The following is a 24,333-nucleotide window of genomic DNA, read 5'->3' as shown; positions in this document are numbered from 1 at the left end:
CAGCAGAAAGTCCAAAAGCCTCATGTCACACTTCCAACTTTGACCTCATGATGTTGAGTTTCTATCGTCAGCTGGTTTCAAAGTCTAGAGAGACCTACCAAGGTTGTCTTTTAAGTCCACCTCAAGGTTATTTAGATTTCATGGGCCAGGAAGTTTGCCCCAAAGCTCAACTACAAGTGAGTACCGGTAAGGCCAGGATCAGAACACAGGACTTAAAACTAATTAATACTTCACTGACTGCAGAAAGTGTTGCTCCAGGTCAGTATTCAAGAATTTATCTGCAACTCAAAGGTGTATGCCACTTTGTAGGAAGGGGAAGAGATTACTAGAGTCAAAAGCATTCTGAATTAAATTTGTTGTTTAAAAGTCAAATTACTCTAGTGCTGGCTTTGGTAAAGTGTTGCACGTCAGCAGTTTGTATGCAGATCAAAAAACCATCAGCCAACAGTTCAGCCTTTGATTCATCTCTGCAAACAGATAACAACAAATAAGTGCAGATAACAATCATTTGTCATCTCTTAACTGCGAGTCAGCTCTTAGATTACTAGTTCCTGTTTGATGTCAGTACTTTAAATATTGACACAGAGTAGTCTTGGCACTGACATCCTTAACGGCCCTGTAATGAGTTACAAGTGATCTTGGAACAGTCTCATTTCTATATATTTATAATCCACTATTTAAAATAAGAATATTAAAACCAGAATTTGTTACTTCTCTGATTCCTTTGGGAAATGCAGAATGGGGTACAGGCAAACAAACAGAGATGATAACAGGTAATAAGGCTACACAGCTTAATAAGGGTCACATTTACTGGTGTGTGGAGTTTCCAAGTGTTTTAAAGAGAAACTTGATAAGCAACTGATCAGTCTTCAGGTTAGAAAGCATTTAGATTAATCTGGCTAAACACAAGATCACAGGGTCTGCAGTTGAATTATGCAAAATTCATTAGCAAAAGCTGGGAGGACCCCCCCCCCCCCCCAAAATAAATAAATAAATAAATAAATAAAATAATAATAATAATAATAATAATAATAGAATAAAATAATAATACATAAATAAACAAATAAATAAACAAATGAATAAAATAAATACATTGAATTAAATAAAAAAAGTAAAAAGTTTGGGGGAAAAGTTGAATTTTGGGGGCAAAAATGGACATCCTTGCAAAATCCTACACCAAAAATAAAAAAAAATCCCAGGAAGAAAAGAAGAAGTGAGGAATCAGTTAAATTCTGAGGGAAAAAAAAGTCAAACTCAGAAAAATCCAAATGTCTAATTCCAAGATATTAGAGGAGAAAAACAACTCCTGAAAGTGGACTTGTTTGGTTTCTTCTAACTGAGGCATTTTTATTTCAAGAAACTAAACAAGTGGAGCCTTCATTCCACAGACTTATTTTAAGATTTTAAGCAACTCAGACGTTACAAAAGCTTCTTTCATGATCTTTTTTTTACCCAAGCAGTGGCATTTCTCTTGTCCTGAGCTATTTATTTGCTAAAATTAAGAATACACAAAAAATAGATCATTTTTTCCTTATAGTCAGTATATTCACTCACTATCGTGCTTCTGAAAGTTTGTCTTCAAGAATTTTGATTGAAAACTTACACTTATTTCTGTAGGTAATATTTTTATTTCAAGATTTCTTAAATAGTAAATTAATCTTGTTGCATGGATCGATAATTGATTGGTTTCAAGACAGTTTCTCATAAATTTGGTGTTGTCATCTTGTGTAAAGGTTCCTCTTTTTTGCAGTGTACATCCTGGTCATACAGCATTGCAGCATTATAGCAGTAGAGCCACTGAGCAACAAGTTTAGACACAATATGTGTGCAGCTTTCAGGCCAACAGTGATAAAAAAATATCAGTAATTTGTTAAACTGACGGGTAAGAGGGAGCGTTTAATCCCTTGAGAACATTTATCTGTGTCTAATAAAACAATAACTGCAAAGTAATAATGAGCAAGTATGACTAAAATCGATTACCTTTACGGTAAAAGCAAGCTATTTGATCAGTTATTTGTATGAAAATCATAACTGTGACATATGATAAGGACTAATAATCTATAATATATAAAGGTGAAAATGTGAAAACATTTGTGTGTAGATTTGCAGGACGTTATCCCAGGTCAACAGCTCCAACCACTGATCATGTGCAGACAAATTAGAAACGAGGCTGCTGACAGGCTTTACTGACCTCCAGTTTACTGTGCAGAAACATGCAGTGAACCGTTTCTGTTGCTGCAGAAAACAAATATAGCATGCTATAGTTGTATTTTTAAATTTAGACGTAGGAGAAGTCATCCTTAACCTGAAATCACAGCCCATTCAGTTCAAACCAGGGCAGCCTGCTTCATTCACACAGAGAAAATGTCGTTTGAGGACACGTCGTAACTCCCCCTCAGCTCATCATGTACTGCCTACCTGTTACTATCTACAGCTCGCTCTATACATCCACTCACAGTCGTTCATTTGCTTAACGGACACAGTGTTCAGGGCGAAACTGGCCACCACGTGTGGGTTTAGCTGCTGACCTGGCTGACCCTGGCACATATGCTGTCGATCTGAGCGTAGACGCCAGCTGACATGTACTGTCCATGAGATCCCCTCACTGAGCGGCGACAACACACTCACACCTTCATGTATCTGTTGTTTAAGATTCACTTTAACCTGCTGTTTGTGTGTTTATTATGAGCATCTGACTGTTTTTTTCCTGATGATGTGATGTGAAATAAAACAACAGAGGAGGAGCGTCAGTCTGCCGCTCTCACCTGTTTCACTCAGCTGGTAGATTCTTTTTAAAAGTGCCTCTCCCATCTATTTTAGAGCCAGCAGAAAATTGCTCCCCCCGCTGGAAAGATGAGGCCATTCAAAATGGTAATATTTATCCTCCCTCTCAGCTCTGCTCTTTTCCTCCTCTCTGTCAGTCAGTCAGTCAGGGTGAGCTCTGCAGACACGTTAGGAACAGAGGATCTGCTCCAGACTTTCACCTCCTTCAGCTTTGCTTCTAACAATGTGGGAAACTCTATGGCTTCTGTCTGATCATAGGGTTGGGGGCTGTTAGGAAGAAATTAAGAAAAAAAAATCAAGGTTTTCTTACCTGCAGCTGTAAGAGTAATGGGATGAAACAAAAATACAACCACTTTGCCTATTTTTCAAAAATGGATTCAAACTGGTTTGCATAAAAGTCAGAGAAAGCATGGTTAATGAGTAAGAAAATGATTCGGAAGTGGGGTTATATCATCCAGCATCTGCAGCATTTATTAAGTCACAAATATAGAACACTGCAAAAACTGACACTGAAGTGAGAATGAACATTTTATTTCTTGAAAAAAATGTCTCATCACTTTCACCTGAAAAGTCCAGAAACACATCTCTCTAACTTGCTTAGATTTCAGTTTTTGCAGTGTAGCTGAAATCTCCTCTGACCACTTCAGTAACATGCTGTGAAGCTGTGACCTACATCTCGTCTTGCACTGATGCTTTGTGAATGTGTGTGTAATTTTGTCTGTGTGTGTCTGTGTGTGTGTGTGTGTGTGTCTGTACTTGCTCTAATGCACCTGCAGTTTTTGAAGAAACCATTTCTACGGGGAGAGTGTGACGTGTGTTTTCTATCTTTGTGACTGTAACTGTTTCATTCCCACCTCCACCTTGCTGCTGCTGCTCTGACTTGATTTTGCGAGCTGGCAAGTTGAGGAATGTTTCATTCTCATTAATCATCTGGCTGTGAAAACAGCACGGTGTGTGTGTGTGGGATTTTATTTCTTTTTCTTTAATTGGTCAGCATGAGTTGTTTTAAAATGTGTTTAATGAATAAATTGGACTCACTTACAAATGACATCTACAGAAGAAGTCTGAACTGTAGAGCCTGAAAAAGCAATAGTGGCAGAAATTTGAAAAACACGATCACAGCACAGCTTCTTTACAGGATGTTTGATGAAAGTGTGTTAAAATTTAGGTAATGAGAGTAATCCCGCTAACTACTCAGAGAGGTTTCTGATTTCAAGGTTTCATTTTATCAAGCAAGTCCTGTTTGAATCTGTTGAGCTTTTCCTTTGATTACAGCTCGTGTCAAGTTGAAACAGGGCGCTGTCCCTGCAGGTGCTGAGTGCTCTCAGCTTTTATGCAAATGAGGCTCTCTGTGTTTGGCCATCATTGCCATCCAGGCTTATAAAAGTGGAGCATTTACAGCAAATACGAGAGGGTGAAAGGAGTAAATAACACTCACAACTTAAGAAATGTTCACCTGAATGTGTCTGATAAGACCAGGCATAGCTACTACCAGGTGCACTCATTGTCAGTAAGAGAGAAAGAGTGGGTTGTAGGTAAGTCTAATGTAAGAGATACAACAGATCTAGTTTATGCTGGTGCACTGATATCCCATTTTATTTCACGGTCTATAAATGAGCAGTTTTTTTTCAGTGAGGTTCATGAGCATCCAAAGGGGAGAATTTTTCCCCATATTAGAGAATGATGCTCATAATGCTCAAAATTGTAGAGATTCTTTTTTTGTGTGTCATAACTTTTCAAAATAAAAAATATAACTCTGAGGGTCACCTTTTCTAAAAGAGTCTACATTTTAATGCAAAATTGATTTTATCTATATTACACTGAAGGAGCATCAAGTATTGCAAAGAGGAGTGGGCAAAACTCATTGCTGGCTATCCGAAGTGACTGGAAGCTGTATTTACTGCAAAAGGAGCTGCAACCAAGAACTGACTATGACTTGATGACTTGGTGTGAATACTTTTGTTACAGTGAAATACAGACTCGAGTTTTGGTCATGGGTATGAATACTTTTGCAACCCACTATAGTTGTCAAACATGTCTCTTTTGGTTGCCTAGCAACTAACTGCAGGAACTGTCAGAGTTGGTATCATTCTAGTTTGAGTCTATTTTGCACTATAGGATAAATGTAAACAGTAAAAATTGGGGAGAAAGTTTCAATAATATGTCTGTAAAAGATCAGGTGAAAAAGATGTCGGTTGCTCAGGTCTTGGAGTCACTGCAAGATTTAGATGGAGATGAGTCAGATGCTGACATGATGTCCGAGATTAATGTTTGTATTAAATGTGTTAAAATGTAATGCTGGTGTTATTTCATTCTATTGAGAGATGTAGTTGCATGGGAGATGTGTGTTTACTTTATGAGATTCTCAGAAAAATGGATTTTGACCGTTTATGGTGATTCCAGTTGTGAGGAAATTCCAGCGCTTCGAGCGTTTGAGCAAAAAACAGCGTAGTTCTTAGTGCATTTGAGCCTTTGTGTGTCTTTTTGTGTCATTCGCTCAGGGTTACTTCATGCAAAAGTTGCGATGCCCCTCGGTTTAATCTCCAAAGTTTCTAAATCAGAGTTAGTTTAGATGTTAGAGAAGCTGAGAAACTCACAGGATCTTTGATTATCCTTTAAATCATAGTCAAGTGAGAATACTTCCAAAGTTATGGCAGAAGTAAAAAGTAAAACAGCACTAACCAGGACACATAGTATTGAACTGTGCAGATGCTGCAGGGAAGGGTCAAACTAGAAATAGCAGTTAAACTTTTTCTGCTCCACTCTAACAAATACTACGAATGAAACCTCCGATGAAAATGTAGGACAGAAAAACCCAGGATGAACTGCTTTTCTCAATCCAGCATGTACACACACACACACACACACACACACACACACACACACACACACACACACACACACACACACACACACACTCAGACAAGGTCTCCATTATGCCCGGCAGCTGTTTCATTCTCTGCACTGATCTCTGCTGCATTCAAGGACTCTTCAGCCGTTGTTGTTTGAAGCTCTCTGCGACCCTCTGTCTCGACGAGGCCTGCTCTAAATTCTCCCGTCTGCTCCTCGGCGATGAAAAGATGCTTTAAAAATTGCCTGAAATCATATTTTACAGGGGAGTTCAGAGGGTTGTGATGAGTGTGTGTTTATCTGAGTGTGGAGCACATTCTGTATGAAGGACATCTTCCTGATGGCTCTTCACACGTCTGTCCGCTCTGTTTTTATCACATTTTCTCCTTCAGGTCTCTTGAATACATTAGAAAACACACCACATGGGCTCGGCTGCACAAAACAGTGAGTCACACAATGTGGGAAGTGCGTTTGTTTTCCTGGAATTTATTAATTCTATTATCTAAAATAAACTTAGCAACATCACGAGAATAACTCACATCTTTCCCTGAACTGAGCTGCAAAAGGTCACCTCCCTCTTTTAACAAGAAAAAATACAAAACATCAGTCTCAGGGTTTAAGTCAGATGATCCATTGTAAAGAAGTAACAGGTATTTTAAAATCATTTTTTCAGGCTATAAGAAGAGATGTTTGTATGATTCAAAGACAAGATGAAATTCAGTTCTGAAAAATTTCAGTCTGTGGGACAATTTCAGTCTGTGGGACAATTTTCCTGAATAAAGTAAGGTTTCCTTGAATAAGTCCGAATATCCCTGATTTTTTTTTTTTTTTTTTTTAAAGAAAGGAATAGTGGGCAATGCTTCAAAAAGTCAAACAGCATCTTCATGATGTTAAAATTGAGTCTAATCACTTGTGGCAAGACTGACAATAAAATGTTCAATTAAATTATCAAAATTATTTTGTGTTTTCATACTGTCTCACTGATAGCCTTGCCATGGGTTTACTCATTATATATACAAAGAAAATCCCTGTTTTTCTCACGCTGGTGTTTTAGAAAAGCCTTATTTCAGCCTCTGTCAGAAACATTTTCTTTAGCAACTGTCTCTTTAAGGCTTCTTGCTCCACAAACCACCTTCCTTCTGATTGGTCAGGCCTTTGGAAGCCTAGTGAGGGCAGAGCTATGCGCAGACCTTGGTGTTTGAGGCCCACCCCCCAATATGTCAAGTCTGGAGATTCTTATGTGATGACCTCGACCTCATTTGATCATTTTACGGACAGATTCAGAGATTTCTACACCATATGAGTGGGTAGAAGCTTTAAAATTTGCACACATTCAGTGTAAACATCCAGCATTGATGCTTTATATCAGAATCAGAATCAGATTTATTTGCCAAGTATTTTGTAGAATACAAGGAACTTGACTCCGGTTTAAACTGCACTCTCTCAGTGCAACGCTACAAAAGTAGAAAAAAATAGAGCTTAAGTAGTAGAGAAGAATAATAATAATTACAGTATTAAATAAAGATGTCTAAAATATGGGGAAAGCGTGACACCCCCTCTTTATAATTCATTAAATATGCGATTCAAGCATCATCCTGTGATAAAATCTTCTTGAGACAAAAGAGGTCAAAATAACTTTTAGAAAATAAATGCAACCTCAGAATTTACTCTTTCATTATTAAAACAATATTGCACACAAGGTGCTGAGAAAAAGCTAAATAATCTTGAGCAGTGGGATCAGTTTCTCACCCTGATGTGCTGTAAATATATCTGATTTCTCACTAACTGTGAGGGAATGCAGCCAAGCGCATTCAGTGAATGCTCATCCAAAAACAATATAGAAAGCAGTCCAGCCAGTGAACTTCTATAAATGCTTTCTTTGACATTTTATAGTTTTATATCTGTTTTTCAGTCATGGACGATCTTTGGTCTCTGCCCCTTCATCTGATCCCTAAATTCACATGCAAATCTATCAACAGATACAAACAGTGTCTGAGCTGCTGCATTTTCTTTTTTTTTATAGATGCACAACATGTTTTGTTAGGACATCACATCTGCAGACAAAAACATGGTGGAGAGCCAGAGGGCTAAAGAGACTGTCTTTGGTTTGAATACCAATGAGGCTGGAAAAAAATAACAATGTGCTCTTTGTTCAGCACCTGTCAAACAAATATGCTGCTCACATTCCTTTATAGTAAGAAAAGGACACACAGAGGCGTACAGAATGAGCTCTGCACAATGACACAAACAAGTCCGTATGAAAGATAAAATAAATGAATGCTTACATTACAATACTTATTCAGTGACTAGTCAGACTCAATATTCCAAAAGCTTTTTATCAGTGTGTTTGTGTCGCAGTACAGAAGTTATAGAGTCATTGTTAGGGAGATGTTTTTGATCAACAGGCTTTATCGCAGAGTCACAGATGTCTATGAGATTACTCTTTTAATCAGATGGAGCTGAGAGTGACTCATATTGGCACATATTGGCATGAGTGACTCAACTCAACACTGCTGAGGTTCTTAGAGGACTAATCCTCTCAGACAAGTCGTGGAATTATTTATTTACTTATTTATTTTGAACATATTGACGTATAAGTTCTTTTGTTAATCGGCAAAATAAAATAAAAAAATCATCTCTATCATACCTTAGGATACTGAAGAAATAAGGTTAAAATGTGAAACTACCGGAAATAATTTGTTTGTCCTGTTATCAATCTTAGCGTGTTTTTAGTATAACTAAGTATAACTTTTACGATACACTCACTGACACTGTTTTGGCCTTCCATAAAATTTAAGACACTATGGAAAATGTTAACAAGACAAGTTGATGTTTTTTGTGTTAAACTTAAAAGTTTCATTTTGTTAAAGTAATACAACATTTTCAATTTGATGCTAAATTTGTTGGGACAGAGGCAACAAAATATTCATAAAAGTTAAGTAAATGTCCAAAAACTACCTAGAAGAGCATTTCCTAAATATTTATTTTAATTGATAACGAGTAAGTGAAACAACTGGGTATAAAAAGGGACACTCCAAAGCGGCTAAGTGTCTTAAAAAGGAAAGATGGAAGGAAATTCATCACTCTGTGAGAGACTGCGTGAGCAAATAGTTCAGCAGTTACAGAATATTGTTCCCCAGAGTAAACCTGAAACAAATTAGTGGATTTCATCATCTACAAAACATAGTTTGATTAAAAGATTTAGAGAGAAACCCCTGTAAAAAATGAGGAAAACCCCAAATCACTACAGGATGGATGTGGTCTCCAAGCTTTTAGGCAGCACTACATGAAAATCAGTCATGACTCTGGAGTGGAAATCCCGCATAGGATCAAAATCACTTTATAAAAACTGGAACCATGATCCAGCAACTGTTGAAGTGCAAACTGTTTACAGTCAGCATTCCTGATGCTCTGGAGATCAGAAGAGCCAATGTTATGGGGAGCTTAAGCTCCATTATTATGCAACAATATCTGATAACAGGTTTAGAAGCAACGTATGTTGGTATCCAGAAAATGACTTATTTTGGAAAGACCTTACATATTTCAGTAAGACAATGTTGGACCACATTCTGCATGTTTTACTTCAGCATGGCTCTGCAGTAGAAGAGTCCAGATGCTAAACTGATCCGTCTCCAATTGTAACTTGAAAACATTTAAGCAAAAAGTTTCTATATTGTGCCACAAAACTTCTATTTTCAGACTACAGAGGCTCACAAATGTTTACAGAGAAGAGCTAATGACACATAAACGAACTCAACTTTTCAAACATGTTTGGATCAAAATCTAAATTAGCCAACATTTTGATTTGTACCAGTTACCGCTTTTGAGGTGTTTTCTTGGCACTATTTTTAATGATCTATAGGCTTTGAATCTGCAAACCAACGAGTTGTTAAATTAACATTTTACACAATAGAACTGGGGTTGAATAAAGCAGCCAGACACCAAAAACTACCAATCTCTAAAAGAAGTGCGCGCATACACAGTGATCAGCACCTTCTTTAAAACATGTTCTTTCCTCTTTAAACACGCATACAGCAGAGGAGATGTAACTGATTAAACTATATAATTGGTTGTTTACAGAGTAAGTGAATTCACCACAGCTGTGTTTTTTCACGTACAGTCTGTGTTCGTCCGTAATTCCCCGGGAATATCAATAATTCACAGTTTAAGAAAATATTTTGAAAACAAACATAAATGAGACGCAGCATGAAATCCCCGTTTAGCGCTTCAGCTGCTCCTTTCTGCTCATCTTGCCATGAAATATAAATAAAGTAAAGCTACTGTAGATAAAACATGGGTTTACTCTGAGGAATAGACAGACTCTACTGAGGCCGTCCACTGAATCTGTGATAGATACCAGGGTTTTATTACCAGGGTTTTTCATTTGTGTTGATATTTTCAGCTTCTTTGGACAAAGCTGAACCCTTTGAGTCTGTTTGCTGATTTTAGCCTGAATGTGTGTGCATTGTATTCTTTATTTAAAGAATGATATAAAGCTTCCCTTCGACTAGCAAATGTAGGACTGACTGTGAATTTTTTTTATTTTTTATTTTCTTGCATAGCTGTATTAAATCCGTTGGTAATACTCAGAACCAGGGACTGTTTCCTCTACACGAGAGGCACCTGACTTGGCAGCCATTTCTACCCATTAGTCAATGAAGTCTCTGACTTTGGCTTGAAACATCTTCAAATTAGATTTATCTCGAGACCTGTGAGATCAGTGTGGCTCATATCAAGTGTAATGAGATGCTGTGGAGGAAATAAAAAGACTGTAAGATTTGAGTGTAAGAGTGTGAGTGCTGCAGAAATCCAACTCTGAACATCAAGTTAGTAAAACCCAAAGACGTCTCCAAACATGTCATTTTATTTGGCTTGACCTCTGCATACGGTCATAACCCGATTCTTTAGTCGAACACCTCCCAAGAGCTCTGGTCTCAAACAGAACAAGTGAATTAGCCCCAATCTCTCACACTTTTAAAACACACATTGGCTACGCCTAATCAGAAGTTAGGTTGAACTAAACAACCATGTATTATTGGCCATGCATTGCTGACTGACATAGTTGTCCAACCACAACTATTGTCAGATTGAAGGAATGTATGAGCAAAGTGTGTTGGTGCAGGGCATTGGACTAGGTGCAGTAGATCACAGACATAAGATGGAGATGAGAGATAGACCGATATGGATTTTTTGGGGCCAATAATGATACTGATTATTAGTAGGCAAGAGGTCGATAACCAATATTTGAAGCCGAGATTCATCTGTAGTCAAAGTAAAAATATTAGTGTTAAAAATTTTGAACAATACAAACTCCAACACTTAACTGCAATTAAATGACATGACACACCAGACGAACAGTTTCATATATCCGCCACGGAAATATTTCACTAGTCCATCTGGGTAGCAGCTCTTCGGATTTGTTTTCAGAGGTGGGACCTTTCAAAAAATTCAGCAGCTGGTGATTGGACGACATTTCTGATTAACAGACTCACTACAGACCAATCCACATCAAGCCGCGGTGTGGCGTAGCTTATGTGTGCCGCTGCTGGGAAACAATAGACGAACAACTACAGGAACACGAGAAACAGTTGTGATAATGGCGTTAGATAACTGCTGCCGTTTTTGTAAAGCTAACTTAAGAATCAAAGGAACGCTGACAGGTACGAAAGTCTGCTGACGTCACGTCTGCTCCCACAGCTCCCGCCTCTCTTCCCTAATTGGGCCTGTCAAAATTTAGCTGAGTGAAATCGTTGGTCATTGGAGCCTGGCAAGATGGATCTGCAGGATTTCAGAAACTGAGTCAGGCAGGTCCATCTGCTCTGCAAGGTTAGCAATTAAATGCTTTCGAGCATATGTTTATAAACAGCTCCCACACTTAGCAGCATATTTTATAAAGTGAAATGAAAACTTAATGAATGAAAACTTAAAATAAATACCTATAGTTTTCTACAGTAAATAAAGTTTTCAAAATCTCTGTGTAACTGCAATAAAAATGGACAGAATTGAATTGAATTGAGTGAATGCTGCCTTTTACAGGCATGTAAATCATATGAATTAATTTTCTGTTTGAAATTAAGATTGATTTTAAATGACCTTCCATAGTGTAGACAGGGAGAAACTGTGCAGAGAAGCATCAGAGCCAAAACAACACAGTTTTGAATGGGTTTCATATTGGCCGTCGGATCAAAAAAAAGGGTGATGCTCATATGTCCCAAAATGCCAAATATCGTCCCAGACAATCGGCCCGGCCGATAATCGGTCTATCCCTATTGGAGATATAAGCTATCTGCTCAGCTGTGCCAAAGATGCAAGTACATATTGACCACTAAGGGAACATAAAACTAGATGAAATGCTGAATTAATGTAGTAAAAATAAGAAATAATATAACGGTCTTTAGGACAAACAACTGAGAACAAACACATGAAAATCAATTAAAAAACTGAAAAAAAAGTAAATAAAACTAAAAATTGAAATAAGCTTAAAAACCCAAAGATTGTCACTTTTATTTGTCCAAATAGATTTTAAACTTATCTCAATACAATAAAGCAAAAGAGCGCATAACTGTTAAATAAAGGATCTTTGGCTCGTGCAAAGTGGACGTGACATGGCATGTCTGGACACGCTCTGTCATGTCCCGTCCTGTCCTGCACTGATGTGACCTTAATTGGCTTGACTTGCCCTGACATGAAATGACTGGACGTGACCTCAACCCTCAAATAGCATGAACGAGGGAGGTTAAATGTCATTTGCCTATATTCACCTGGTTCTACATGGTTCTGTATTCCTTTTGACAAACCTGGACATCACAACTTTTACCAAAGCACACCTGATCCAAATCTATTGATCAAACCTCCATTTGGCATGTGTGGAGTAGATTTTAATGTCTAATTCACATCTATAGTAAAAATTTAATGAGCAGGAGGGGCGTCTTGTGGACACACTCCCTTTTCTTGAGACCACTGCGTGCTGAGGAACTCACATGAAGACCATGACAACTCAGATGATGTCACGCGTTATTTGCATACCAAATAATAAGAAATTAGACTTTGAGTTCCTTTCCTGGTGCCTTTTTCTGGAGTTTGTGTGTGCATCTGCATGAAACAATTAAAAGATAAGAAGACCAATTCAAATTGAACAACAACTAAAAAATTAGTTCACAACTGCAACTCTGCTTTCCCTTAGTGCTCGCGTCAAAGAGCCGATCAGCAGACCTGGTTCATTTGTGAATGTCACAACCCTACATAATGCCATTTGAAGTGTTCGGAAGAAAGTGCTTCAGGTGTCCCTGGAATTTGATTAGCTAAACGCATTTAGATTAGAGGTATTGATAGATTTAGAAATGTCTACTGAGGTGCAGAGTTTGGAGGCAGGTCATGATGTGAGCCTCAACAGATCTGCTGTTTGAGAATCTTAAATTTTAACACTGACTAAAACATTTGTCATCATTTGTCTCATTCATGAAGTTTTTTTTCTGCTGAACAAAATTCAAACCTTACTTTTTTGCAAGCTGGAGACACACTCTGTGAGGATTTGGCTCTGATTAGTATTTATATGAATAGTGTTTGTGTTTGACGGTGTTTTGAAAATCCTCTCTGACTGTTACTTTGTTTTTTTCTGCTGTTGGTGTCTCAGTGTGGTTCTCCATAACTTTCACGAGCCACAACTTTTGGGGCCATAACCAAGAGTGTGAGGACACGGGTGATAGTCTTCCTCTGGGAATCTGAAAACATACATGAAGTGCATTAATGCCCAGCTCGGGTAGAGGTGAGAGTGTTTGCTTACAAAGAGGGGTAAAAGAGAAGATACTGATTCAGCTTTTCGATTGGTGACAGTAAACGAAAGCAGATGATTCTGAGATTCTTGAAGAAATCCAAATCTGAAAGAAAAATGTCATTAAAACATCTGCTTCTGTGCAAGTTCTCTGAAACTCACTTAATAGTCAAGATTTTTTTTTTAAAATCAGTCATATCTCCTCAAATTTTAAGTACTAAATATCAAAGCAGACATCAATAAGTGTTGTTGAACACTGCAACAAGTCTGCTTGATTCTGTTCTTATGTCACTGGTGTTATTATGGCAAAAACCTCTCTTTGTGTTTCCATATTTTTCTTTTTCTTTTTGGTACATGTAGTATGTCATTTTTGCCTCGTAAGTTGTTTTTTTTTTTTTTTTTTAATATTGGCTGCAGCCTTTTGGCCTTTTGTGTAACTGTCTCATCCATTTACACTGCATCTGTCCTTATGGTCAGAGAGCAACAGACAGTGGTTTAACATATAATCAATAATGCCCCCAATCAATAATTCAGTGGATTAACACTGAAATCTGAGGCTGGTTTGAAAATGTAAGCAGAAACCGAGCATAAATTTTATTTTAATGCAAGAAATTAACGGCATCATCCAAATGTATATTTAGATAAGAGAATCTGTGAAGTAAAGGAAATTAGCTGCCTGGCTGTAAACGCACATTTCACTCTGAAAGCAAAGCATATAACAATTTTTTTGGTCCTTGGTTAACTTTTTGTTAATTGTCACAAGTGTTCCTGGTGGAAATGTTGGAGTTTGGAATCAAAGAAATCTTGCGTGACCGGCCTTGAGCTGCTCTTGAACCATCTCACTGGACCATGACCGGCTAAATCCCCCCGTTAGGGTTTAAAACGCTCACCTCCTCACTTTGACATGACATGAGCATTGTCATTTTCTAATATGTGATGATGAATTTTTTGGCTGATGGTGAAGTTCACTCTGGAGACAGTGCTTGAGGACCATGAGGATGACTGGAGTCTTTTGGCTCTCTGGTCGTGGACAGTCCAGACCAAACCCCTGTGAGGGCGCTCATTATGAATGTCGTGCCAAAGAAGACCAGTATCAGAAATAGATTCTCCCAGTCCACTCCACAGTTCAAGCTAATCCTCTCAAACTTTAACCTTTTCAATGGGAACCTTCTGGTGTTCCCATGAGCTTACCCTGAACTTTAAGGGGAAAGGTTCAACAACTCGTGTGCCCTCCCCTGGTCACCCAGAGTGGCCGGGGACATCCGGCTCAGGCCATAATGTCAGTTGAGGGCCCGGGGTGAACAGATTCCTCACATCCAAAAATTGTTCATGACCGGCTTTGAACCCCAAGACCTAAAGTAATCAATCAGGGAGGGAATATATATCAGTGCAAAAGCCTGCTGCTGGGCTACTGTGGTGAGCTGCAATCCACAGAGAAACTGTGTTCCTGTGAGTAAGGAGAGGAACTATTACTGTGTTTTAGGGTCATAATAGAGGAAACATATTGTTAAATAACAAAGAGCGGCGTCGCCGTTTGCCTGAGTCAGCGTCTGGCTTTTACTTACTCAGCAGATCTGTGCACTGGAGGCTGGAATATTTTATGGACATGTGCAAGGTTGTATAAGAGCAGAGAGAATTCAGACAGAAAGACTTTCAGGGTGAGTAAAAAATATTTAAATCCTCCATATGCATTGTAAGTTCTTTTATTTTGAAAGTACAACATTTTATCTCAATATGTCTGCAATATGTCCGTAAAAAAATAAATCTAATTTAGAAAACTGCAAAAATAATTATACTGTTTAAAAATTTGAACGTTTTAATTTTTTTTTAATGTAACTTTTTTAAAGTTATTTATAAAACATTTTTTTATTAACCGCTTCAAATTTTTATTAGTCGCATTTTTGATATAGAAATAATTCAAAATTTGACACACTAAATGGGCTCTGTACTGACCAGATTTCTTTGCAAAATACTTAAAGATGAAGAAGGAAACAAACTCATATTTTAATAAGATAAAAGACAAAAACTCTAAATTTTTTTCTACTGAAAAAAACATAGTTTTCTGTAGTCCTCTGTTTTTGTGTGAGTTTTTCTTTTTTGGAATAAGTATTATTATTTTTTTAAGTCTGCAGGCTTCTGTAGAAAACCACAACATTTTGTGCAAGAAAATTTAAAGTCTTAAAACATTATTAAAACATTATAATGCCCTATAATCACACACTTAAAAAGTATTAAGAAACGGAAAAAAAAATAACGTGCAGATTTCGCTTGAAGATTTTTTGAGCCCCTTTTTGTCCATAAATAATAAAGGTAGCATATTTGCATAAAAAAAATAAGAACTTATTGTAAATCATTTAAATACTGAAAAAGATTGAATGTTAAAAAATTGTGTCATATCTGAAATTTTTCCCACATTTTATTATAAGAGAAGAGCAAAAAATATATACCTTTTCAAGTTTCTTTACAAAAAGCACATAATTTTTGCTTGAAGTAAAAAGTTGGGAACAAAATGTAATCAGTTTTGAAAAAAATTTAAAAAATTAGAAAAGATCATAAATATTAAAAAGTTGTAGGTTTTCTTTCTGAGTCCTCTTTGCTGTTGTTTCTGACACATAAATGCTAAAGAACACCATCTCTACCTTACCACAGGTTTTTGCTGTCAAAAATATGATTTCAATAGGAAAAAAAAAATCCTTTTTAATTTTGATAAATGTCAAAAAATGCAGAGGTCAACCTGACGAAGCGATGATTGAAATCGTGCGGCCTCGCCACGCAGCCCTGTCAGCGTTAAGTCTGCCCGCTCAGACAACAGATTGTTACAGTATTGACAGGCGTTAAACTCTGTCTGATGGACGCTTAACCGTCGTGGAGAGTCTTGTAGAAACTCCAAACAAGATTAGTGCACATTAAGGACGTCACCTCATCAAAAAGTTAAACTGGTATCAGGCCCTCCCTCAAAGCAGATTTGCGTGGTGGGGCCAGGCTCTAACCAGCTGCTGTGTGTGGATCACATCGACTTGTCACACACTCACACTTATTACATTAATGGAGCCTGTAATCCCACGTTAAGCCTTTTTAACAGTTCATCACAGAGATTATAGAAATGAAACATTGATCATTCATTTCAGGATGGGCTTTTGTTTCAGAGGTTTAACGATTGTTTTTGAGGATTCAGTCAAGCTTAGATCTGGTTTTCAATTTATCCATCTGAATGTCAGTTACTACGGTGATGTAAGTCCAGTACATGAATCACTTAAACTGTGGAGCTGTGAATTATTTATGCAGAAAGATGGTGAGACGTTAATGGATATACTTGAAGCTAATTACCTTTTATTTATATAACTTAGTAACAATGTGTGCTTTAGTGAGGGAGCACTTTGTGGCTTTACTTTCATCACACAGGAAGTCCTAAAGAGAGTCAGGGTTTTACTTGTTAAGATCCAGTAGAAAATCGTAGCTTAAACTTTAAATAAGGTGCACAAAGCTTCCCAAAAGGAGCAAAAACACTTATTTTCTTCTCTTGAATTGAAATTTCCACATTTTCAGACAAACAGGGTTGCACAGCTTAATCCCACAGCAAACCCACGTTATCTCTTTTAATAGAGACATAAAGTAGATGTGTTTTTAACTATACCGTTCAGACTCATGGTGGTCTTTACCTGCTGTGTGTCGGTGTCTCTGTGTCTCAGTGACGGATTTAATGGCCACTTTCAGATCCTCTAGGAGAAGTCTCTTGTTTGTTTCAGAGACCTGAAATGATCTGCAGTGGACGTCAGGTCAGCTGAGTCAGACTTTCAATAGAGAGCCCGGTCTTTGTTCTACCCTGAGCTTACATTTTTCCCTGTCATAATTTCAGAGTTTTGTTTTCTTTTCTGCTTTCATTCTCTGGGAACGCTATAACGTTTGGGTTTTTGTTGGTTGTGAAAAATAAGTTATGCAGAAACATTTTTGAAATTTAAGAAAAATATGCAAGCAGAGAGACAGATAGAAAAAACATGCTTCAAAAATATCCTTTAACAATTTGTTGTTAACATATTGGAAAGGTGAGGGGGAGTCAACACTTATGAATCCCACCTCTTACACTGCAAGAAGGGAGCATTAACACAAAGTAAAAGCAATAAATTTGATTAGAAAATTCCTTAAAACTAGATGAATTATTCACCTGTGCAATAACTTAATTTTCCTCAACAAGAAATCTTAAATTTAAGAGTGTTTGTTAATAATATAGCATGTGCAGGTCTAGAGTGGTTGATGTTTTTGTAAAGCTTCTTGGGATTACTGTTGTTGTGATTTGGCTCTTTATAGATAAAGATTGATTGATAGAAATTGAAATCCTGATCACTGTAATGAACCATAAATAGTGGGAAATGTCCATCATCTATTTACTGCACACAGTGCCCATCTGTGTTTAACATACAGAGGCTTAATGGGTTAACCTTGACATTGTGCCTGTCAGTAATTAAGTGCTAATCAAAAAGTCGTCTTTCCTGGAACCAGAGGAGGGCTCAGAGATCCTGGAGTGTTTACTGCTCGAGGATTGTCTCTAAGAAAACACGGACCAACAATGAAAATAAAACAACAGTATTTCATTTCTGAAATACAAATATCCAAAATCTTTGCTTTTAGTTACTTGTAGACTTGGAAAAAAAAGGAAAATTTTTGAGAAATAATGTCACCTGATTCATGTCACTGAACATACGTTAAAAATCTGACCATGTGACCCTGCACTTATTTAGATTTGACTCCTAATTAGCTTTTTATCAACAGCATTTGGCATGAAATACTTTTTGCCTAGGTTAAGTTGTCATGAAAATGTGAAAATGTAATCTCAAAATATCATGACCTGTGTTTTATGTCTGTGAGGCACTTTTTATTAAACTTTAAATTAAGCATAAAGTTTCTCACCCCAGCCTGTGCAGGATTTTTTCACTGAATGATTTCATTTCAGTACAAGCTCCTGTGAGTAACTTTCAGTTTGTGCAAAATCAGCAGCCGCCTTTGCTTACTGTATCCTTTTACGTTTAACCACCTAAAGACAGTTAATGATGGCGGCAAAAAACCCTGACAGCCTGTGATATCGTTTGCTTAGCATAATTTTGCATATTTGCTATTATGCATATTTGTTGTTTCAGCTTTTTGCAGCAAGTTTCTCTCATAATTTTTTTAGTTTATTAGTTTGACAAGTTGCTGTGTTACACCAAAGTTTAGTACAACAGATGCAGTGTAAAAAAGGACTTCTACGGCTAATGTGCAATTTCTGTGCCAGGTTCTGCTTCTGGGGAGTGAAACACAGTATTTATCACTGTAAAATGGACATCAAAGCTAACAGCAGACACATACATGGGAAAGAACTGTAAAGTTAGCATTGAAAACATGTTAGTGACAAGTTTGCTTTAGTTTATCGGAGAGAAGACTGATTAAACTCTCCAAACAGCCACTGCAGAAACTAAAAGCTAAGCAGGTGTTCATGTCTTATTATCAAATAAAATAGTTCCATTAGACGTAATATAAAAATGTCTTTTTTCAAGATACTAAAAGACAACATTGAGGCCTGAATTGCTTAAAATTTGCTTCTTGCATTAAAACATTTCAAGATACTTGACGAGCATATTTTTTTACTCCATTAGCAGATTTTTTTAAAACTATTCAGGAGTCACTATTGTTTTTTAAAATCTTGAAGTAAAACATTTTTCTGGACCTGTCAGGTGAATGTGACTCATTTTAGGTCTCATTAGACAATTTTTATGAAATTAAGGAAAAAAAAATAGTTGATTAGAGTTCAGTTTTTTTCAGTGCTGTCTTAGGCTCTGCAGGTTTACAGTCTACACTTCCTTTACCTTGTGCTCCAGCTTCTACAGTGCCATGCATTTGTGATGTTGCATCTGTTTTTGACTTTAAAAGTTTTTTTTAAAGTTGAGCTGTTGCTGCTTTTGCTGCATGTTTCACCTCATGAAAATCGCTCAGACCTGCAGACTGTCTGTCCTTGTTTGTCATGGAAGATTCAGCCTGTTTCAACTTTTTCTGGGGACTCAAAAAGAGAAGATGTTCAAAATGATCATGGCTTTTTAAGACCTTTAGAAATGGAAACAAAAATGAAGGGAAGTGTTTTGATATTAGTCTTTCTTCAAATCCTAAAAGTTTGTCCAAAAGATAAAAACTGGAATGTAAACCAGGAGACATTCAGCAAACACAGTATGTTTAAAAATATCAACAACTTCAGGTTTTCATTACATGAAATTAAAAATGAACTCTTTCCTGATTTTTGATGCTATCATCACACATTCATTTATCTTCTCCTTATATTTAAGTGCTTTTTGCATTGTTATTGTAGTTTACTTGTCTTGTTGCACACAAGTGTTTTGTGACTTGATGCAACCCTGTTTCTTAAAGCAACAGTAGGTTTGTCAAAGACATCTTCTCCATCATATCCTTCGGTTCAGTCAAACACATCCGCCGTTGGTTTGATGCCTGCGGTGTCCATCTGTGTTTGACGTTCGGAGGCTTAACAGGTTTACCTTGACATTGTGCCCGTTGCTAAAGACAGCCTAATCAAGTCAGAGAGCGGGCCAAAGAAAGATCCACATAAACAACAATTAAACCTCTAATCTCTCTGAGCAAACAGCGTAAGACTCTCACTGAGAGGCTGCAGATACTCTGAGGACTGTGTGTCAGAGAAAGTGACAAAGTAGTTCACCACACTGATCAGGAAGATAGAGTTATATCTACGGTGGCCTTGAGAGCTCACAGTGCTGTAACCCAAGAAAACACATGCAAAAAGACAAAACAGGCATATTAAGAAAACATCTTCATTGATTTCACAACATGTGCGCAGCATTTAGAAAACACGCTGCAAAGACCACAACACATCACATTAAAGAAACGCAGCAGTGTGAGCTCTCAGGGCCATCGTAGCTATCTGCCGTGATCACTTATTTTAAAGAGAAAGTAAAGACTTAAGCAGCAAAACTGGTTAAAACTCACCCACATTATTTTTTATTTATTTTTATAATGATTTACCCAGAGATGTTAAACCTCTAAAAAAAATGAAATCATGAATACTGAGATTAATCCCATTAGAATACTGTGACTGCAACTTGCTTTTTTGCAGACTGTCTAAATTATAAGGTGAGATGTGAAATAAGGAAAAAATGTGTTTTTAACAGAGTGCTGTTTTGCTTTCAGTTTCATGTCACTTTAAAGTTTCTCAATGTAGGGGTGTCACAGCCTACAACTTCACTCCTACAAACATCCTTATACCATTAGGGCTCCTGTTTGTCATGGGCCTCTTGCATCATCCCAATTTTACAGCTGTCCTGCTTTCACACAGCTAACCTGTTGAAACCTGTTTGCACGTGTAATCTGTCATTTTGTGATCTATCCAGGGAAATTTCCAAAACAGATGTTGTTCTGATGCTATCCTGTGTCCTTACTTGAAATCCAGTCTACCCAGCAGATAAAGAGACAAATTAATAAGCTGAAGATAAATACTTGTTTTAATTATGATCAGAGACTCTTTGGTGCTTTAACTCTCCAGGGAGAGAAAAGGTTGTCTGCGTCCATGTCCCCGGGGAGGTGGTTGAATTGTTGACCATTGGCGTCGGTTCAGGCTGATGAAGCTGTGAAACCTGGGTGGTGTTTTGGAGGTGTGGGGTCATGGAAGAGAAACCATGTTCATTAAAGATGTCACAAGGTGAAGAGGAAAAATAAGGTGTGAGGGAGAGTGGATACAACAATAATTCAGTGTGTGGAGTACAGCCCTCCTGACTAAACTTGAGCTGCTGATTCTTCTACAGAGAACAGTCCTCTTGTTACCAAAATGCGTCTGTTTTTAATGCGGAAGTTTAAGTCAACACTCATCCAATCCAGAAAGTGGAGTGTATCTTCACACTCTGACACCAAGAGGAATGAATGAATGAATGGTTCAGTGTTTTGGTTCAACAGAATTCAAGGTTCATGTTGCATGCATTTTGACTTTGTTGACTGGAGTTTCAGGGTGCATCACACAAATCTGAAGGGAAAGACACAATATAAGACCTTTGGAGGGTCAACAGCAGACAATAAACAAAAAATAAACTCTGCATTTAAACCCCCCCCAAAGATTCATAATAAAAACCTTTAGAAGATTTTTACATTACATGCGTTTCTGTTTTTTTTCTGAACACAAGAATACATGTGCTGTCTGTAAACTTCATCAACAGTTATTTAGCTTTTGAACTGAGGACAGGAAGGACTTTACATTCAATTTGACAAAAAAAAAACATAAATGACACAAACATCACAACAGAAAGGTTTTGATTTATAAATACGCACTAAGATTCATTTTTAAATATTTTTTATCATCAACATGAAAACAAATTTAAAGTTTTTATCAATAGAAATTAAAGATCAATAAATAAAATTAAGTTCAAAGTAAAATTATAGAAAAAAAATAAACAGATAAAACAAAATCAATGAGATGATCGAGAACTAATATTCACTGAAAATTACGGTACATTTTCTGATAATAATGAAACACAAACTAAAGTAAAAAAATTGGACCAAAGAAAAACTTCAACTTAAACAGTAAAATGCAGTTGTAAGAACAAAAAGGATAACACCTTTCAGAAATAAACCTGAGATCATACAAGAAATCACAAAGCTTAAGAAAATTAAAATCCACACTGGATATTTAATACAGAGAAATTGAAAAATAGAAAATAAAAAATAAATTTGATTTAAATTTAGGAAAAAAGATTTAAACAATGGATTTTGTTTTTAAAATAAAAAAAAATGCCGAACCATTAATGTGAAATATCAAAATCCAACACGTGAAAATAACTGAGAATTTAAAATTGACCAAAGTAGATACACAATAGATGTATAAAAAGCCCATCAACAGTTTCACCCTGCCTGGAATAAAATACCTGTTATGAAATATATAATATAGAGCAATACTGCAATAATACACTAATGTATTGACCCTCCACATGTTGATAAACCGTACATCGGCGAGCTCCTCTCCTCAACTCTCCGATCATCTGATGCTCCACAACTAATGTGATTAGCGTGAAGTGAAGATTTGGCTTCTCATCCAGAGTCCACGGCGTGCTCAGGTCGTGTTAAGTGTCATATTATATCTGGACACATAATCGCGGAAGGATTACAGGATCATCCAGGCCCAGGCTGGAAAATGAACTAAATAGGTGTTAGAAGATTCACAGCTGTGCAGAAAAACAACGGGAGAGGCAAAGGAATTCACAGAATGCATGGCATGAATATACACTAACTTTAAACTGCTCCACATTTACTCTGAAAACTAAAACTGCACAATGTGAGATGAAAACATGGAATATGCAGTTAGATTGTTTAGTCATGTAAAAACCTCATGAAGCGCAACAAATCAGCAAAGATTAAAGAGTGTGTTTCAGCTGAACCTTAAATTCATGACACTCATGCAATAAATAAGAGATTGTAAATATTCATTCAGATTTTGTTAAAAGCTTTAACCTAGAAATACTTATTTTGTCCATTTACTGAATTGATGCAGAGACACGGGAATAAACCTGAGGGCAAAAGGCTGTAGCTGTTTTTAATTTGGTCAAAGTTTTGAAAAATAAACCATGTTATTATTTATTTTTAAAAAATGAAAATGAAACTATCATGTGCCCCCTCTTTAAAATCTTTTGAATTTTAAAGGAAACAAATTGAAGTTAAAGCTTTAAAAGGACACTGTACTGTCTCGAGTATGCGGTCAAGATGGGAACATATCGTGTTATTTCTGTTGTTCATCAGGAGTCAGTACAAGGGCAGTGTTTTCAGGCATTTGCAGATTTTCTTTTAAGATGTAGCAGTCACTTTATGTAGATCAGGTTATACAAAACAATCAAATTTATTGTGTTGCAAATATCAAAATTGTTTAAGTATTGAAGACTATTTGATGAATGACTGAAAAAAAGAAAATTAATGTGAATTCCTAAAACACTGTTTTAATGTAAAAGGAAAAGCAGAAATTAAAAATTTATCCCATCAGAAAAAAAATTAAAACAGACAAAAAATAAAAAATAAAAAAAATTAACAAATGGCTGAAACCTGACTCTGTTGTATGATGAAATTTATGGTTACTGTGGCAGACTTTTAACTATTTTGGGTATGGTAAACCAAAAAAAAAAAAAAAGAAAAGGAAAGAAAAGAAAAAAAAAAGTTGTGTCTGCTCCATGTTAATGATTTTCCTCCATAATCCTGTGCTCCATCAGTATTGATCGTGTCTTTTTTCAGGGACTCAATGCCAAGCGTGCAGACTGGCTGTGATTCAGAGTTCAGTTAAGTGCACGCAGCAGGGATTTTAAAGCCCAAACTGCACGCATCTACCCTCAGACTCCACCATGTGTTCACATGTCTAATGTTTCCTGACACACCTCTGCGATCCACACAGCAGCAGCAAGATGTTCTGCCATCAAGTAATCTTAAGCAGATAAAAAAGGCATCTGTGTGATCGAATCTTAATGTCACGTAAAGAAGCTTTAGAGAAGACAGAACTGGAGCTGACGTTTATACTGGGATGTTAAATAAACCGCTGTGGTACGGATTAACTTTAAGATCAACTGTGAGGGCCTCTGAGGGCTATCTCAACCTGCGAAGCTGCTGGAAAACATGAGGTTAATACAAGAGATGAGCATTTATTGATGCTGCTGGAGATGGGAACTAAACAAGCTGAACTCAAAGTCACATCACATTCAAAAACAGTTATTACTGTGTTAATAGATGCATTTGAGTGGGAAAGAAAAACTTTATTTGTACACAATGTGAAAATCACACATTGGCCTGGATTACAAAGAAAACAACATTTGAAACCACCATCAATAAAAGGGAACTCAGAGTGCTTTGCATCATGGCTGTTAACATCTTTCGCAAACTGAGAGAAAAATATTTAAACTGTGTTTTTTTATTAA

The 24,333-nt window shown here is 36.8% G+C and overlaps 1 protein-coding gene across 3 annotated transcripts in view; it reads left to right on the top strand.

The window, feature by feature from the left end:
* The window catches only part of thrb (thyroid hormone receptor beta), a 178,701-nt gene that overhangs the window by 130,952 nt on the left and 23,416 nt on the right, over positions 1 to 24,333 (top strand). For 2 of the 3 annotated variants that reach the window (XM_074686421.1, XM_074686419.1), the window contains exon 4: positions 2,821 to 2,871. The exons of the other annotated variant lie outside the window; for it this stretch is intronic. In XM_074686421.1, coding sequence (XP_074542522.1) covers positions 2,821 to 2,871 — 51 coding nt within the window. The remainder of the gene's footprint in view (positions 1 to 2,820; positions 2,872 to 24,333) is intronic. 3 annotated transcript variants of the gene reach the window in all.

The sequence above is a fragment of the Halichoeres trimaculatus genome, unplaced genomic scaffold (assembly GCF_033239565.1).
Source record: "Halichoeres trimaculatus isolate MK-OKI-2021-1 unplaced genomic scaffold, fHalTri1.1 fHalTri1_scaffold_14, whole genome shotgun sequence".
Classification (NCBI taxonomy): Eukaryota; Metazoa; Chordata; class Actinopteri; order Labriformes; family Labridae; genus Halichoeres; species Halichoeres trimaculatus.
The sequence above is the reverse complement of the archived record's forward strand: the minus strand, read 5'-3'. Positions and strand labels throughout refer to the sequence as shown.